We start from the raw sequence: 16,118 nt of genomic DNA on the forward strand, positions 1-16,118 counted from the left end.
GTCTTTTGAACAATTAGCCCACTGCACCAGTGAAAACAAGACATGTCAAATTGACACCCTATTTATTTTACATGTGATGCCAAAGAATAATGATTTTCAAACAACACATCTTCACATACTATTTCAGCCGAATGAATATCAAAACAACATTACATATGGCTAAAGACTATCGCATGCAAGTCGGGTTAGCCGACATTGCTCTAGTCTGTCTGCACAAATACAGGTCAGCACCATCCGGGGCTCCAGACGTTTCCGAAGTTTTTGGGGCTGGATGCAGGATCAGGAGGAGGGTAGAGGGCGGGGACCATCTGCTTCCGGTAGTCCTGAATCCGGGCCATAAGTTGGTCAACAATCTCGGGCTTCTCTGTTACCAGGTTGTAATGCTCAGTGGGATCCGCTGAAGATGAACAAGAAAATAATGGTAGATAGGTGAACATGCATATATAGCGGTTAGACAGATGAGTGACACATATTTGAATAAATACTGTTTCGTAATGTTTATACATCAAGGTGAATCCCCCCTTACAATTCTACTAATACGTTAGATAATAGATAGGTAATTATTTCTGTTCTGCACCTACATCTTATGTTGAACAGACGCGCAGGGAAATCGCCTTCAAGGTATATCATGGAATCATAAATGTCATCCTTCGTCTTGTTCATAGGCTTGTGCCAGCCATCAGGTGCTCCTGGATAGCCCAATATCAGCTTGTAGTCTCCAACCCTGTGAACGTATACAACACAGGATCACTTCCTGCACAATCTGGTGTTCATTTTATGCACTATTTTGACATATTGTCTTGCATTTCCATGGCTATTACCTGATCTCGAAGCTTTAAGTGGCACTGGATTGGTACAGAAAAGAGGCCTTGAGGTCGTTATGTGTGAAATATACAGACAGATAGTACTATTTTCTGCAATCAAAAACGTAAATTGTATTCACCTTATTGCAGCATGTCCTTCCATTGCAGGTTCAAAGTTGTCAAGGTTGTATATGAACTCGACCCTGGATGATGGATTACCATTCCTGATTGATTCCCAGTGACTTATGCCATCGATTGATATTTCTACAAAAGGATGGATTGGGCTGACGCTAACGTAATCTCTTCTATAAGTATATCTATTTTATGAAATTCCACTAAACCACAAAACAAGCGGAAATGTACGTGCGGCCGACACATGTAGACCTTGACAGAAACTGTACATATAGACATGTCATCGTAGGAACTGATTTTCAACAACACATGGTTGTCATAAAAAGCGATGAATGATATCGAGTGTCTTTCACGATGACTTGGTTCATCACACCCAACCTCCTCCTCACAAGAAATATACAAGGAAATCTTACCAGGGGTTCCACCAGCTGCAGACACCAATGTTGGCTTCCAGTCTACAGCATGCATCATTCTGACAGTGTAATAACAGTAGTAATGCCGTCGGTCAGTGGTTACTTGACTGCTTAAGATCTTCTTTACTAAGTATGTCAAATCTGTTTAACGAGACATCTTAAATGTAGATCAAGAATCATTAATTCGCTTTTATATCCTTTACCATAATGACACATTTCTCACAGATGTCTAACATACATTTGATGGTATCTACGAACCCGTTATAAGTCGTTTTAGTTTTCTTTAGTCCGGCGCCATACATGAAGGATGTTCCCCTCGTGCCCCCCTCCCAGATTGTGTGCTTTCCTCCTCTCAGAGGCCAGTTGCTGGCATAGACTTCTACAGGACCGCCATTCTGAAAGGATATAAAACTCTCCTTTGGAATGATTCAGTATAAAGCTCTTACTGTTCCTCAGTATAGCGAGGTGTAATTGATCTGTGAAATAAGATTGTGTTGCACACATAATCAATAGCATAGAGCCACTGTATTTCGGGAATTTGTATGAATGCCAGTAATTGGTTATGTACTCACAGATGACCCTTTTCAACATATCTTTGTTAAGGATGTAAACTGTATATGTGTTCTTAGTATACTCCCCATCAAAAGTTTACACTCACTAGTGTAAATGTAGCCATTTATTTAAGTCAACTGTTCTAAAATAAATTTTGCAATATTTTCCATACTGTTTAAAGGGACTGTTTACACATGAACTAATGTATTGTAAAACAAATTTGTAACTTTGAAAATATTATTGTCATGAGTTCAATAAATGATGAAACTCAGTGGAATTTTTCGTTGAGTGCGACGATCAGTGTACCGTTGTCAAGACAACGGTTGTACAAGAATCTGTATCGTACTCACGAAAATAAAGACGTTGTGATCCATAAAACAATATATATCAGTGGAAATTGACGAATTCCTAACAACACTTTACACCAAAACGCAGCTGTTCACATGCATGATATTTGCACATGCTTTACAGCAATTAGATGCATGATCCTCGTGCCCCCCAAGTTAATGGAGAAATTCATCTTCGATGTAACCATACATATATACATAACATATTGTGAGCGCTTTAAGTGAGTCTAAACTTTTGATGGGTAGTATATTTGTTTCCTTACATCAGTTGTAAACAGAATGAGTGTGTTTTCAAACAACCCCTTCTCCTTGAGAGCATTTGTTACGTTCCCAACTGCTTCGTCGAGGGCAGATACCATTCCTCAAAAGAGAAGATATCATCATAAACGTGTATCATAACTTTGGTTTTGTGATAAGTGATTCTAATGCGTAACTCAACCATCTCACACAGCACCAAAACCGGATATTAAACCATTGAAATATACGTAAATACAGTAGGAAATACATGCCATGACCGGGTTTACGTATGTTTTCAGATATTTCTAACTTCGGGCATATATTTCATATGAATCTATACCTTTGAAACATATGCTCATCGTACATTTTCGTATGCACAAGCACCTCGTTCATGTATGCCCTGACCGTATTGTCGGGGATTTCCAAATATGAATTGCAAAACAGATACCCCGGTAAATACATGATCATACAGTATTTCCAATGCATTCCTTTGAATTTCAGTGGGTGCTGAAATTTCCGATTTCGTTCTACGTTTACTCGGGTTGGAAACATGTGAATTTACTTGGGTGGGGAAACACAAGTAAATTTTCAAATTTGCAAATGTTTACACACCTTAGATATTTATGTATCATACCGGATTTCAGGGTATGCATATGAACGGTTCATACACCATCATGTTACCTGTATTCAAGCAAGATGATCAAATGTTTCCATTATGTGAATTACTTGGCTCATGTAATTTCACTTTCACACATTTTAGTACGTTTGAAATCAACGTTCACATGACCTCAATATTCTTATCACCAAAGAGCCTGACACAGGAAGCGGTATTACGCAAGGTAACACGCCTTATTAAGCTGCACTCGCTCTTTCTACCAGTATCAGTTACGCCTTGTTCTGTGGTGTTGGCAAATCTTGTGAGGTGCATGTTTCGAGGGATTGAAAGGTTCAGTGTTGAACAAAGGGCGATGCGTTGCCCCTTTGTCCTAGCAAGTGTCCCTAGCTGCCCCCTTTTAATGGCGCTTTGTCTCTCTTGGAGCACAGTCAAATATGCTACACGAACCAACTCGTAATTTCTTAAGTCTGTTCAGCTCGCGCATCACTACTGTACAATAATTGTGGCAGTACATAATTGGAATATTATTGCACTTGCTGTAATAAACGCCATACATAAACTTTAAAGTTTGTTTCACTAACGCAAAAAAATATACAATAAGAAACAATGCCATATCAAATTATATATTCTGTGAGACATGAAATGAAAATGTTTTTTATCGAGTAGCGATTATGACCGGATAGCACAGGCGGGTGCGTACTCTGAGTATATCATAGACATGTTGGATCTCCGTGCCTTTTGGGAAATTCGTCTATATTGTCCTGTTTAAATTGACGATCCATAACTCAGATTGCGAGTAAATATCACGTAATTAATTGTGATGTCGCATTGCTGTAAATTTCCCCTGTCGAAGAAGTCATTCTCACAAGATGTATATTCCCTTGTTTGAGAAGATCTATGGCTATTACGCCCCAGTGTTGCTAAACATCTTACAGGCCTTTAGTCTGACACAGACGCGAGTGAGTGAGTGAGTTGAGTTTTACGCCGCACTCAGCAATATTCCAGCTATATGGCGGCGGTCTGTAAATAATCGAGTCTGGACCAGACAATCCAGTGATCAACATCATGAGCATCGATCTGCGCAATTGGGAACCGATGACATATGTCAACCAAGTCAGCGAGCCTGACCACCCAATCCCGTTAGTCGCCTTTTACGACAACCATCGTCGCCTTTATAGCAAGCATGGGTTGCTGAAGGGTTATTCTACCCCGGACCTTCACGGGTCCACAGACGCGGACATCGCATGTTCAGGTTCTGATCTGACAGGGGCTGAAAATATCATTCCGACATGAATACAATATCTCAGTGTTTCCGAAGTAAGTGGAAGATCTTTCTACAACATTGGAAATAACTCTATCGTTGTCCTTCTGATATTCCCCGAACCAAAGCTCTACCCATTTAGGGTACAATGTGTGAAGTTACAGAATTGTAGGGAATAGTCTTAAGACTTTTCTACTTTGACCATGATTCTTCGAACTTGTAACAGCCGTTTGAGAAGATCAAAAGAGAAAAGGGTAGTGCGCGATGTATATGGCGGACGTATATGGAGAACGTTCGAAGAACTTTATAAATACAATAATAGAAATACCGGTTATGTTTAAAACGCACCTTCAATCTGATAGCCAGAGGGATTATTGTGAAAGGTCGCAGTATGTATCATCATAAACGGGCCAAGATAAAAGTACATGCCATTCATCTCCACATTATATCCCTTTATAGACACGGGACATCGTTGTTACAGGTAGGGCAAACACTTTATTCTAAAGTATCTGCCGGTTTTACTCTACATACATGTGTTCAGATTATCGAGAAAACTAGCGACGCAAGTTCTCCATCACGCCAGAGACCACATAATCTATCATATGGCCTTTGATCACACATATAATTGTATAGATACTCCAGTGTTTATTGATAGCGATGAAGCAAACTTATCAAAATTTACAGCCGACAGTATCATTTGCATTACTCTCTTACATAAGGTAAGAGAGTAAATAAATATCACAGGGTTGTCATGGTAACGATAATTTGGCATACCATTTATTGTGTTGTTCTTTAATCTGTGATTAGAATTTAAATCAGTTTTGACGTGAGCATGTTAAGAAAAGAGAAGCTGTAAAACGAAATGTATTGTGATCGAACCTATAGGCCTTTGTAAAAGCGAGTTTCAAGTCACCTACATAAAACCTGTTTTCATGATAAGTATCTGCTAATCCGTGGCACGATTCCGACCATATCGTGGGCATGTGTTTGTGAATCATAATCAAATAGTGATGTTACAAGCAGTCCATGCCGCGTCAACAACACATGCAAACAGGGGGCGTAGCTACCATTATAAAATCAGCTCGAGCATTCACATGATCTTTGCTAAAAATAATTTACAGTAAATTACAGTAAACAGGTTATTCTTCATATCATAGCTTTCAGTGATGATTGTTTTTCCATCGACATGTATGAGGTAGTTTTGTTACAGTCATGATTATATGTGAATCATCACTGAAATGCAGTTGTTTATTTATCATTTGTTTATCAATTATTTTAGAAAACACCAAATACTCGATGTATGGTATTGTATCAATGCAGCTGACATGTATAAAATATGTCCAAACATATTTGTATATGAGGAAATCACACTTGAATTTCCATGGTGGTAAGACTTCCGTCCGTAACCCCAAACCTCCCCACCCCTCCCCTTAAATTTTAACGATGAGGAAAACTTTCTTTGAGTGGCATTTATATGTCTTTCAGTATGTTCAGATTAAATAAACAAAACACGTTAAAACCCATCCTTATCGGATGAGGAATATATATTCAGGTGATATGATTTGACTAGAGAATGAAATTTAAGGGGAAACAGGCGGAAGTCTTTCCACCATATTTTTGGAAGCTATTGAAATCATCAAACGTCAAACGATAACTCTTCAAGTCTCACAAAAATGAAAGTTGGACAAGCCCTCAATACCACCTAAATATAAGGCTTTGCAGCTCATATTGCTTACACGAAAAACATGGTTTGCTACGTGCCTGGCAAACACACGAGAATTGCAATACGGGCCTCTAACCACTGATTCTCCGTGACCTGAGACACATGTGATTGAGCGTGTGTTGGGACGTCGTCTCGTCATACAGACCCGAAGCAAATATATCCAAGCCCACGCAAGTCTACACAAAATGTGGCAAGTCTAGATTTTCACAGCTTCAGGAGAAAGTCTCAGGGCTCCTTTTCCTTATACATGTATAATATTCTTTTTACTATCAACTTTTTCTGTAAAATATGTTCATATCAGAGACTAGTTGTTAATCTAGTTCTGACGGGTAGAAGACAAAAGACAAAATGGATACTAGTGCCGTTACATTTTTAATTATATATAAACATTCGTCCTTGTCTCTGGATAAATGTATATTTTCCACCAAATGTACATCTGGAGGATATCGAAATCTAGGTTAAGCTAGTTGAATCATATTTTACAATTAAAAGACCCAAAACAATGGTGTGTTGTCCACATTTTTGGTTTTCCATAGTCACAGAACGATATTTTCTCCCTTCCGTCTCTAGGAAAAACTCACTGCAGGGTTCGGGCTATGGAGAGCCATACCGAACACCCCACAGCTGGCGGGACCAACATCCCCAGTAACATTTACATCTGCCAACGCTTGTGGTGAGGCAATAAGCTAATGAGGCTAAGGGTCCTGTACCATGTTTGTGAAATATCTGTGATGCCTTATATGAAGTCTATCATCTAAGCAAGTCTAGCTATGTATGGCGTTAATGGCGCCTTTAGAATTTTATCTGGTCAATATTAGTATTTCAATCATATCGGAAAATACATAGACTAACGCTTAGTGTCTGAATATATATAATTTTGATAGTAACAAACAAGCCCATTTAAATTGAGCCCCAGGGAGACACCAGATTCAGTCCGGCTAGCCATGGCTGCAGTTAGCTATAGATATAGTTTACTTTGTAACCCCGACCCCAAAGTGAGTTAGGGTTCGTGCAGATGTTAACAGACCCTGGACCTGAGGAGATCTAGACTTGCTTCATTTAAGGCTTTAGCATTGCACAGAGGGCTTGGCAGTAGGGGAAATAATGTGGTTCAGGGACTGTGAGACAGACTAAACAGTAAGGAAAATAATGTGGTTCAGGGACTGTGAGACAGACTATAAAATGCATGGCAACCTACACTTCATTGTGCCTATCACTTTTAAAACACAAGGGTTATTTCCTTTGGTTAACTGACAGGCTTTTCGGTGTCAAATTATTTGGAACTCAAGCCAAAGGTGATGTTATGCTGTCTGGAAATATGGCCTTTTGTACTGCCATAATGATAAGTGATTGTTGTACATATGATGTTTTTGAAGGATAATATCAGCGTACTAATACTTTGCACGTGTTCCACACACACACACTCTCTTCCATACTCCGTAAAAGTTAACCTTCCAATATATGCCTGTAAGAAAATACTGTCAAGTAATGGGATTGCTGAATTTGGCCACCGGAGGTAGTGACCACAGCACTCTGGTTATACTGCATTGGGAGAGGACAGAGCTTGGCAAGATACCAATAAATATGCTTGTCATTTAAACCTTTATCTGATATTTGTGGAATGTGATTTTATAATTGAAGATGCTTCCCTGTACCTGTAGCCCCAATATAGATGTTGTTAGTCCAAATTACTTCGCCTTTTTTCAGTTGAAATTAAGATCTTTGCCTTTATCAAAATAATATATTTTCAGTCTTAATGTGCCTTTGTCGGGAATCAAACACCGGTTTTTAACCTGACAAGCGAACGCTTTAGCCACGAGCGTACCCCATCATTCCTTGATACTGTTGGTACATTTATTATGCATTCAAGATTGAACCCAGTTTTGTCACCATATATCCTTCAGTTTTTATGTTAGTGACATGATCTGCACACTGATAATTTAAAAGTGGAAATAAATAATGATTGTTTGCGATCTTTATCCAATTTAGTTTTCCATTGATCTAGTAATTTTCATTTTCTGTTTCCACGAAATTCTGTAATGAAGGTACTTTAACAGTTTCACCCAATAACAGTAAAGCATACAGATAATACGTTTCGGTACTTTGATAGATTAATAAGTACATATTATATTCCATGATATTGAGATACCAAAATGATTAACATGATTATATAATGTATAACAAATTAGACAGCAAAGCAAAAAGCAAAAGAAAACGCATGAGCAACATATAATGCTGTCAGGTAGTAAGCTTTCAACAATTATCGAAACTGCTTTAGTTATGAGCTAATTGCAATCACTACAATTTCCCTTTAGTCTCGCCCAACAGATGGAAACAAAATAGGTCTAATATGAAAATTATGAGCTAATTGCAATCACTACAATTTTCTTTAGTCTACCCAAGAGGTGGAAACAAAATATGTCTACAGTATATTCCGTCGGTAACTGAAATTTGAGAAAACGTCCGTACGGGAATAAATAATACCTGTATTCCGAATCAAAAGAGGTCACACCAAGTATGTGCATGTTCACACATTTACAAAAGTAATTTACACCGGGAATCATTAATACACTGTAATCATCTTTTATGAAAGTATGGATAATGAAATTTGTTCAGTTATGATCAGTCGGATAACTCATACAAGTGAGCACTAAAATTAGGGGACCCTACTGGTTCATGTCTGTGTGAACACATTCGTCTAGATCTGTGTTTTATTGTAATAAGCAGTGTCTCCTAGTATAGCATATATAAGAAGTGTACCTAAGGTCAGTTATTTAAACTGTTATGTAATTTCCATTACAAAAGTATAAAATGATATTACCTATTGGTCAGAAAGACTTATCAATACACCAACACCGACCACCGTCACCACTCCCACCCTAGGCCTACCCCATGCCATTACACCCCTCTCCCTCGCACACACACACACACACACACACCTCTAACATACATATCGCTCTGGCCCATAGACCCGATATTTGAACCTTTAAACAGACACCATGTGTATGTCAAGAAAGACACGTACGTTATTAGTGGTGCTCAGTCATGGGTATCACTTCACCATGTGTTACTAATTATCTCAGTACATTATGGCGTGGTCGGACGCGCTAACGAACCCTATGTGACAGTTACATTACAGCACCATTGAAATATATGTTAAAGTACTGCTAATGTTGTAACACTATACTTACTCATTTCCAACCATTTTACGCATGTACAAAATATATGACAAACCTAACCCTGGTCATACGAGATTTCAAGGGTATTGAAATGCATGTCCTACAATCACAGCATTTTACATATGTTACACATGTTAGGAAACACATGGAAACAATGGCCAGATTTACACACCTGTGAAATACATGTAAATGCAGAGTCGAATGTTCGTTTATTTTAACACCCTTTAAACGTGTGTAAATCTGACGGTCAGATGATACGTAGATTTCAAACGTTGTTCATATGGCCGCCGGATGAAACGAGTATTTCCCTGACGTTAGTAAATTTGGGTAATACAGTCATTTTGTGTGGTGTCATTTCATACCATAAATACAATCTTATTTTGAATGTGCTGGTTCCTTGACATGCCGAGGATGAGCCATATATGCGCTTACCCCTTATCTCATATTCTATTACGCGTAAAGATTTTTTCCACATTTCATCAAGATATTCTTGACCTATAATTCAATATAACAAATAGCGTAATCATACATAAACTGCATTTTCACCAAAAACCCACTTCATATATTTTATCCATCGCATCCATTTGAAGACCCTTTTGGTTTGATTGCAGTGAAATGATTAAAAAGTCAACTGCATGAACTTGTCTGGGGTTTTGGCGCCGGTCTGGACACGTCCTGGTTTTAACACCATATTGCAGAGACGCATATTGTACTATTCAATACAATCTTATTTTCTTTCACATTAGACATACCACCTCCGGGCAATCAACTTGTTCACTAAAGACCAGGGATGGGAACAGATGGAGGAATGTATGTTAATTTCTAGTTTGCAGAAGTTCGGATTACCTGAAAATGTTCTGCGGCCTTCGTTTAATACATTAGGGTACATGTTGTAGTACTTTTCGGGAACCTAAACATAAAACGATCAGCCAGTGAGAATAAGAATCTTGATGTTACATGATTATGATAGAAACCGACACGTCTGATAAATTGTACAGCTCTCTCCATGAACAGGTAAACATTTAAGATATCTGATAATGTTTCATGCAGACACATTTCTTGTGAAAACGTAAATAAAATGTCTGAACATTTTGCACAATGCAGATGTGTTATATCAACTTCAACTTGTATGCACGACTGAAAGGGGACCAAAAATGACAGGCGCAAAATACACGTTGTTTTGCAAAGAAATCAGTTGAAAGACTACTTTACCTCAATAGGGGCATGTACGTTCTGATATGGCAGGTACATAAACAGAGGCTGGGAGACGTTGTGTTGGTTGATGATGTCAATAGCTTTCTGGGCGAATGTATACTGAAACAGAGAGACAGGACGAGTAAATCTGATACAATGTTGCATTTGATGTGGGGAGCGATCTGGTAGCGTGTACGTTACCGCCTGTGAAGATTGGGATCAGGGCAGACAAGTTAGTCGTTGTGTTGATACTGATAAAACCTATTCAGAATACAATGACAAGCAGTCACCCCAGTCGGACAACCTGATCCAATTAGACACCAATTAGTGGACTAATATACCAAATGATATATTTGTGATTAGACTGTCTTAGTGAAGTAAAATTCTAGTGCCTCTTCTTGTTGAGTCCCACTCTCAGAGTGAGGTAGAAGTCGCCATTACACAGGCGCCATGATTCATCCCACACTTCAAAGGCTTCTACAAAATGGTAATCCCAGATGTGACTTAACTTGAAGAAGTACAAGAATTTGTTATATACTTTGAAAGCGCAATCACAAATATAACATTTGTAACATGGTTGTATATAGTGGTAGACTATATATCTCTGTAAGTCACGGGAGTATATAGTGGTAGACTATATATCTCTGTAAGTCACGGGAGTATATAGTGGTAGACTATATATCTCTGTAAGTCACGGGAGTATATAGTGGTAGACTATATATCTCTGTAAGTCACTGTAAGTCATATAGTGGAGTATATAAGTGGTAGACTATATATGGTAGACTATATATCTGTAAGTCACGGAGTATATAGTGGTAGACTATATATCTCTGTAAGTCACGGGAGTATATAGTGGTAGACTATATCTCTGTAAGTATCTCTATAAGTCACGGAGTATATAGTGGTAGACTATATATATCTCTGTAAGTCACGGGAGTATATAGTGGTAGACTATATATCTCTGTGTCACGGAGTATATAGTGGTCACGGGAGTATATAGTGGTAGACTATATATCTCCTGTAAGTCACGGGAGTATATAGTGGTAGACTATATATCTCTAAGTCAAGTATAGTGGTAGACTATATATCTCTGGAAGTCACGGAGTATATATAGTGGAGTATATATCCTGTAAAGTCACGGGTATATAGTGGTATATATATATCTCTGTAAGTCACGGGAGAGTGGTAGACTATAGTCTGTAAGTCACTATATATCTCTGTAAGTCACGGGGTAGACTATATAGACTATATATCTCTGTAAGTCATGAGGGAGTATATAGTGGTAGACTATATATCCCTGTAAGTCACGGGAGTATATATATCTCTGTAAGTCACGGAGTATATAGTGGTAGACTATATATCCTGTAAGTATATAGTGGTAGACTATATATCTCTGTAAGTCACACGGGAGTATATAGTGGTAGACTATATATCTCTGTAAGTCACGGGAGTATATAGTGGTAGACTATATATCTCTGTAAGTCACGGGAGTATATAGTGGTAGACTATATATCTCTGTAAGTCACGGGAGTATATAGTGGTAGACTATATATCCTGTAAGTCACGGGAGTATATAGTGGTAGACTATATATATATCTCTGTAAGTCACGGGAGTATATAGTGGTAGACTATATATCTCTGTAAGTCACGGGAGTATATAGTGGTAGACTATATATCCCTGTAAGTCACGTGGAGTATATAGTGGTAGACTATATATCTCTGTGGAAGTCACGGGATGAGTAGTGGTAGGAGTATATAGTGGTAGACTATATATCTCTGTAAGTCACGGGAGTATATAGTGGTAGACTATATATCTCTGTAAGTCACGGGAGTATATAGTGGTAGACTATATATCTCTGTAAGTCACGGGAGTATATAGTGGTAGACTATATAGAGTCACTATATATATATCTGGAGTCACGGGAGTATATAGTGGTAGACTATATATCTCTCTGTAAGTCACGGGAGTATATAGTGGTAGACTATATATCCCTGTAAGTCACGGTATATAGTGGTAGACTATATATCCCTGTAAGTCACGGGAGTATATGTGTCATTTGTCGAGCAGTCGTATTTGTTTTTGACCAAGTAACTTGCATGAGTTCTTACTCAGCTCGGGGCGTTGGGGTAGCCTAATGGTTAAAGCGTTGGCTCGTCACGCCGAAGACCCGGGTTCGAATCCCCACATGGGCACAATGTGTGAAGCCCATTTCTGGTGTCCCCCGCCGTGATGTTGCTGGTATATTGCTAAAAGCGGCGTAAAAACCAAACTCACTCATCACTCATGGTACAAAAGGAAACTAGCCATTAGTTACTGAAAATGTAACTCCTCAGCACAGATACGGAGTCATTATCAGTAGATAGCAAGAATGACAAACATTTTGATTCTCAATGACACAGCTGTCCAATATTGATTTATCCAACTGGTGTGGTCACTAGTTTGTACATTACTCACAGCTGAATACTCCCCCCTGTAATCCCAAGCGGGAACTTTGTTATCTCGGTAGTCCAAATAGGCACCTGCAAAATATGTACGTGAAACATGATATGCCCAACATATGTCCCTATTTCTCTTTTATTCTCCATTGGTTATGACATCATTTGCATGAAGCTATTTCAAACATCTAATTACATTCATGATTTACCTGCATTGAAATACAAATGGGACGATGGGTTAAATTTATTGACTCATAATCGTATAATATATGAAGCAAGTATTTATGCTCAAACATGTTTTGTCAAGTTCAAGAAATTTAAAGAACTGTTATCTGAAAGTGTCAGATTTCCCGTCGTAATGGAAGACATCTAGTCAGTAGAAATTCGACATAGTCACACATTCCATGAAAGTAAGCTGAGGTTCACCTAAATACATTCTGAAAGCAAATGGGTCAGAAACCGGGACACATACGACATATGCGACTGAGAATGAACACATATGGCAAGTATGAAAGTTATGTTAAGTGCAAGTTAGTCTTTGTCATAAAATTCCATATTGACGACATCACCTATGGAGGCCAAACCTAAATCCATGAAATGATAATGTTCCATTTGGTAAATGATTTTTGCTGTTTGTATATAAACATTCTCAACATAGTGATACTGGCGAGGGTATTTCTCCCACTTAACTAGTTGATTGGAAAAGGAGGTTAAAACATGTGATTCACAACTTTTTGACTGACGTTGATGAAATATACTGATAGCGTGTCTTGTTGGTTGGTATGTACTAGATTAGAAAAGGTTTAACAGAGATGATTAGAAACAACATATTACTTTCACTGGTATTGATATAATTATTGGTTGTCTCGCGCTCGTAGTCATGTACGTACCCAAGGTATGCTTGAAGTAGTCCTCCGCTGTACTGTAGTAACCGAAGAAAGTATCAAACCCTCGGTACGTTGGTGTACACTCCCATTTACAGAAACCCAGGTGCCACCTTGAGAACACAGTGGAAGGATATCGCGTGGTGCAGCAAAGCGAAACATGGAGATACTGCAATCTTGATCATGTATTAATTAATACAATTCCCTGCAGATGTTCATATCCATGTATCTGTTAGGCATCTGCGCTTCAATTCTTCCCTGGAATGTGTTTGAACAAAGTGTACACTACACAATCAGAAATACAATATCGCTCTCTACAGAAATGTTGTACCATTATGAGTTTGCTAGACATACTTGCCGACCATGTGTGTAGCGTAGCCGAGTTTCTTCAACTCTTGAGGCAGGAAGGTGTAGTTGAGAGGCACACAAACAGCCTGATCATCGTTCAGAACTTTATGCTGTCAAATATATATGCAAGACCCTAATGTATCATAGTATCAATTTCGTCATTACTTAAAATAACAACACTAGTTAAAACCCTATTGATGAAAAGGTCCTTTGGTTCCGTCATCATTAAAGTTTATTATGCTCGACTTAAATAAGAAAGAACAAATATTCCCTTTCACTTACCTGCATGCCCACCTTGAATGGAAACATTCCACTCATGAAGGCCGTGCGAGACCTGTAAACAATCATAGGCGCTTGAGGAGGACCGTGATGTATCTTTCATACACAAACTAACAACCACAGTGGACACGTTCTAAATAATCTCGAAAACCCACTTGTGTTATTAATTTCCAAGATTTTGAATGTAAGGCAGAAAATTCTACGAAACGCTTTGACAATTCGTATTTGAATACATACATTAACGTTGGATGTTTTCATGACATATAGATGGAACTTGCAAGGTGCGGTTATTTTGAGATACAAATTTAAATAAAACAAATGATAATTACGGGGTGCAATAAGGCTGGACATAAGCGCTTTCGAAGATGATCCCCTCTGTTGCCAGTTTGTCGATGTTAGGAGTCTTCATGTGCGGGTTTCGGAAACCAACGTCGTACCAACCTGATTGTAATAAAAGGTGACATGCTATGATTAAGTATACATAAGCATCATTGAAGTGTAACATTTAGTCGTCTTACTGTACAGGTCTCCCCTATAAGCCTGGATGTTAGCTGCTTTGCGAGTAACCCCTGGAGCTTTGGGGTAGCCTAGTGGTTAATTAACACCTTTCGTTTGTCACGGCGAATTTCCATGTTCTATAAAATCTGTGAAACTCTTTCCTGATCCTCCCCGCCATGGCATTGCTGGTATATTGCTGAAAACGCCGTAAAAGCTTGGAAACTCCATGAAATTTCAGAGCTGTCCTTCAATGATCTTCTCTATAGTCAGTTTGTCAGTTTTGGGAGGATTCAGGTTACAATGTCAAAACATAACATCGTACCACCCTCACTGAAATTAAAGATGAGACAGTATGTTTGATTTTTATACCTTATTGTAGAATCGTTTTAACACTATGTTCCTTTCTCTGAACGCCTTTGGCATATTGTTAATATCAAAGCGATAAACAGAATACCTCTCTACGAATCACACTGCATATCCCCGAACCGCACACAGGATAAACAGTTATGGCAATGGACGGAATCTTAGATGTGAACCTGAAGCGATGTGTCAAATATCTCCTCTTTAACTTCACATGCCTTAGACCTTGTGTTCGCACTTGTTCAGATTTGGTGATTTTATGAAATTATTTACTGGGAGAATACGTTTAGTGATCAGACCTCTGTGATAATAGTTCAAATGTGTCTGTGTGTATAGAGCTAGAAACGGACGGATAACACTAGCAATGATAACAACACTAAGTCACATGTTCGACCTGCTGATGCATACATACATGTATGATATACAACATCTGACTGACAACGAATACATGTGCAAAGGCACTTTGTACATAAAATATATCTACTCACCCAAATCATCTGCAACTATGAACACAATGTTGGGGGGTTGTGTTGCCGCACAGGGCACAACAATCGAGAGGAACACAAGGATGAACTTCTCCATGTCCATGGTCATAGATTAATGAGCACGCCACGCAGGACTTGCATTCATTCGGTGGCCATTGCTCGCTTATCACCCAGATAAATACACATGTATATGATATGTGCACATTAACGTGCTGAGTAGCTGTTTAAGTTTTGACTCCGGTTTCAGTGGAGTCAGATGTACGTAGTGTTCCCTGTCTGAAGTGCACAAGCAGCTAGCTACATGTCTTAAATGAAATGCATCTTGTTTTTCTATATTAATGTATAGGGCGAACAGCACGAATTTGTTTGAA

The 16,118-nt window shown here is 38.6% G+C and overlaps 1 protein-coding gene across 2 annotated transcripts; it reads right to left on the minus strand.

The window, feature by feature from the left end:
- Positions 1–47: 47 nt before the first annotated feature.
- On the minus strand, positions 48–15,895 carry LOC124257483 (arylsulfatase B-like). 2 transcript variants are annotated; one of them, XM_046691547.1, is made up of 14 exons: positions 15,751–15,895; positions 14,734–14,845; positions 14,408–14,459; positions 14,132–14,235; positions 13,784–13,890; positions 12,913–12,977; positions 10,476–10,577; positions 10,110–10,173; positions 2,511–2,608; positions 1,607–1,743; positions 1,349–1,407; positions 944–1,067; positions 582–724; positions 48–397 (listed from the first exon to the last, which is right to left on the minus strand). In XM_046691547.1, the coding sequence occupies exons 1-14, from the start codon at positions 15,854–15,856 to the stop codon at positions 225–227; spliced, it is 1,446 nt and encodes a 481-aa protein (XP_046547503.1). In that variant the 5' UTR covers positions 15,857–15,895; the 3' UTR covers positions 48–224. The 2 variants fall into 2 exon arrangements, with proteins under 2 accessions (XP_046547503.1, XP_046547504.1); XM_046691548.1 differs by having other exon boundaries at positions 245–397; positions 578–724.
- Positions 15,896–16,118: the final 223 nt, after the last annotated feature.

This window comes from Haliotis rubra, unplaced genomic scaffold, assembly GCF_003918875.1.
Source record: "Haliotis rubra isolate DU_JTF1 unplaced genomic scaffold, ASM391887v1 Scf662, whole genome shotgun sequence".
In the NCBI taxonomy this organism is placed as follows: Eukaryota; Metazoa; Mollusca; class Gastropoda; order Lepetellida; family Haliotidae; genus Haliotis; species Haliotis rubra.

Excerpts from the sequence above, each read along its gene's own strand:
- LOC124257483 (XM_046691547.1), bottom strand. The coding sequence starts at position 15,856 with ATGACCATGGACATGGAGAAGTTCATCCTTGTGTTCCTCTCGATTGTT. Across the intron at positions 10,578-12,912 it reads ACAGGGGGGAGTATTCAGCT|TATACATTCGCCCAGAAAGC; the intron begins GTGAGTAATGTA and ends TCTCTGTTTCAG. Across the intron at positions 2,609-10,109 it reads AGGCCGCAGAACATTTTCAG|GAATGGTATCTGCCCTCGAC; the intron begins GTAATCCGAACT and ends TTCTCTTTTGAG.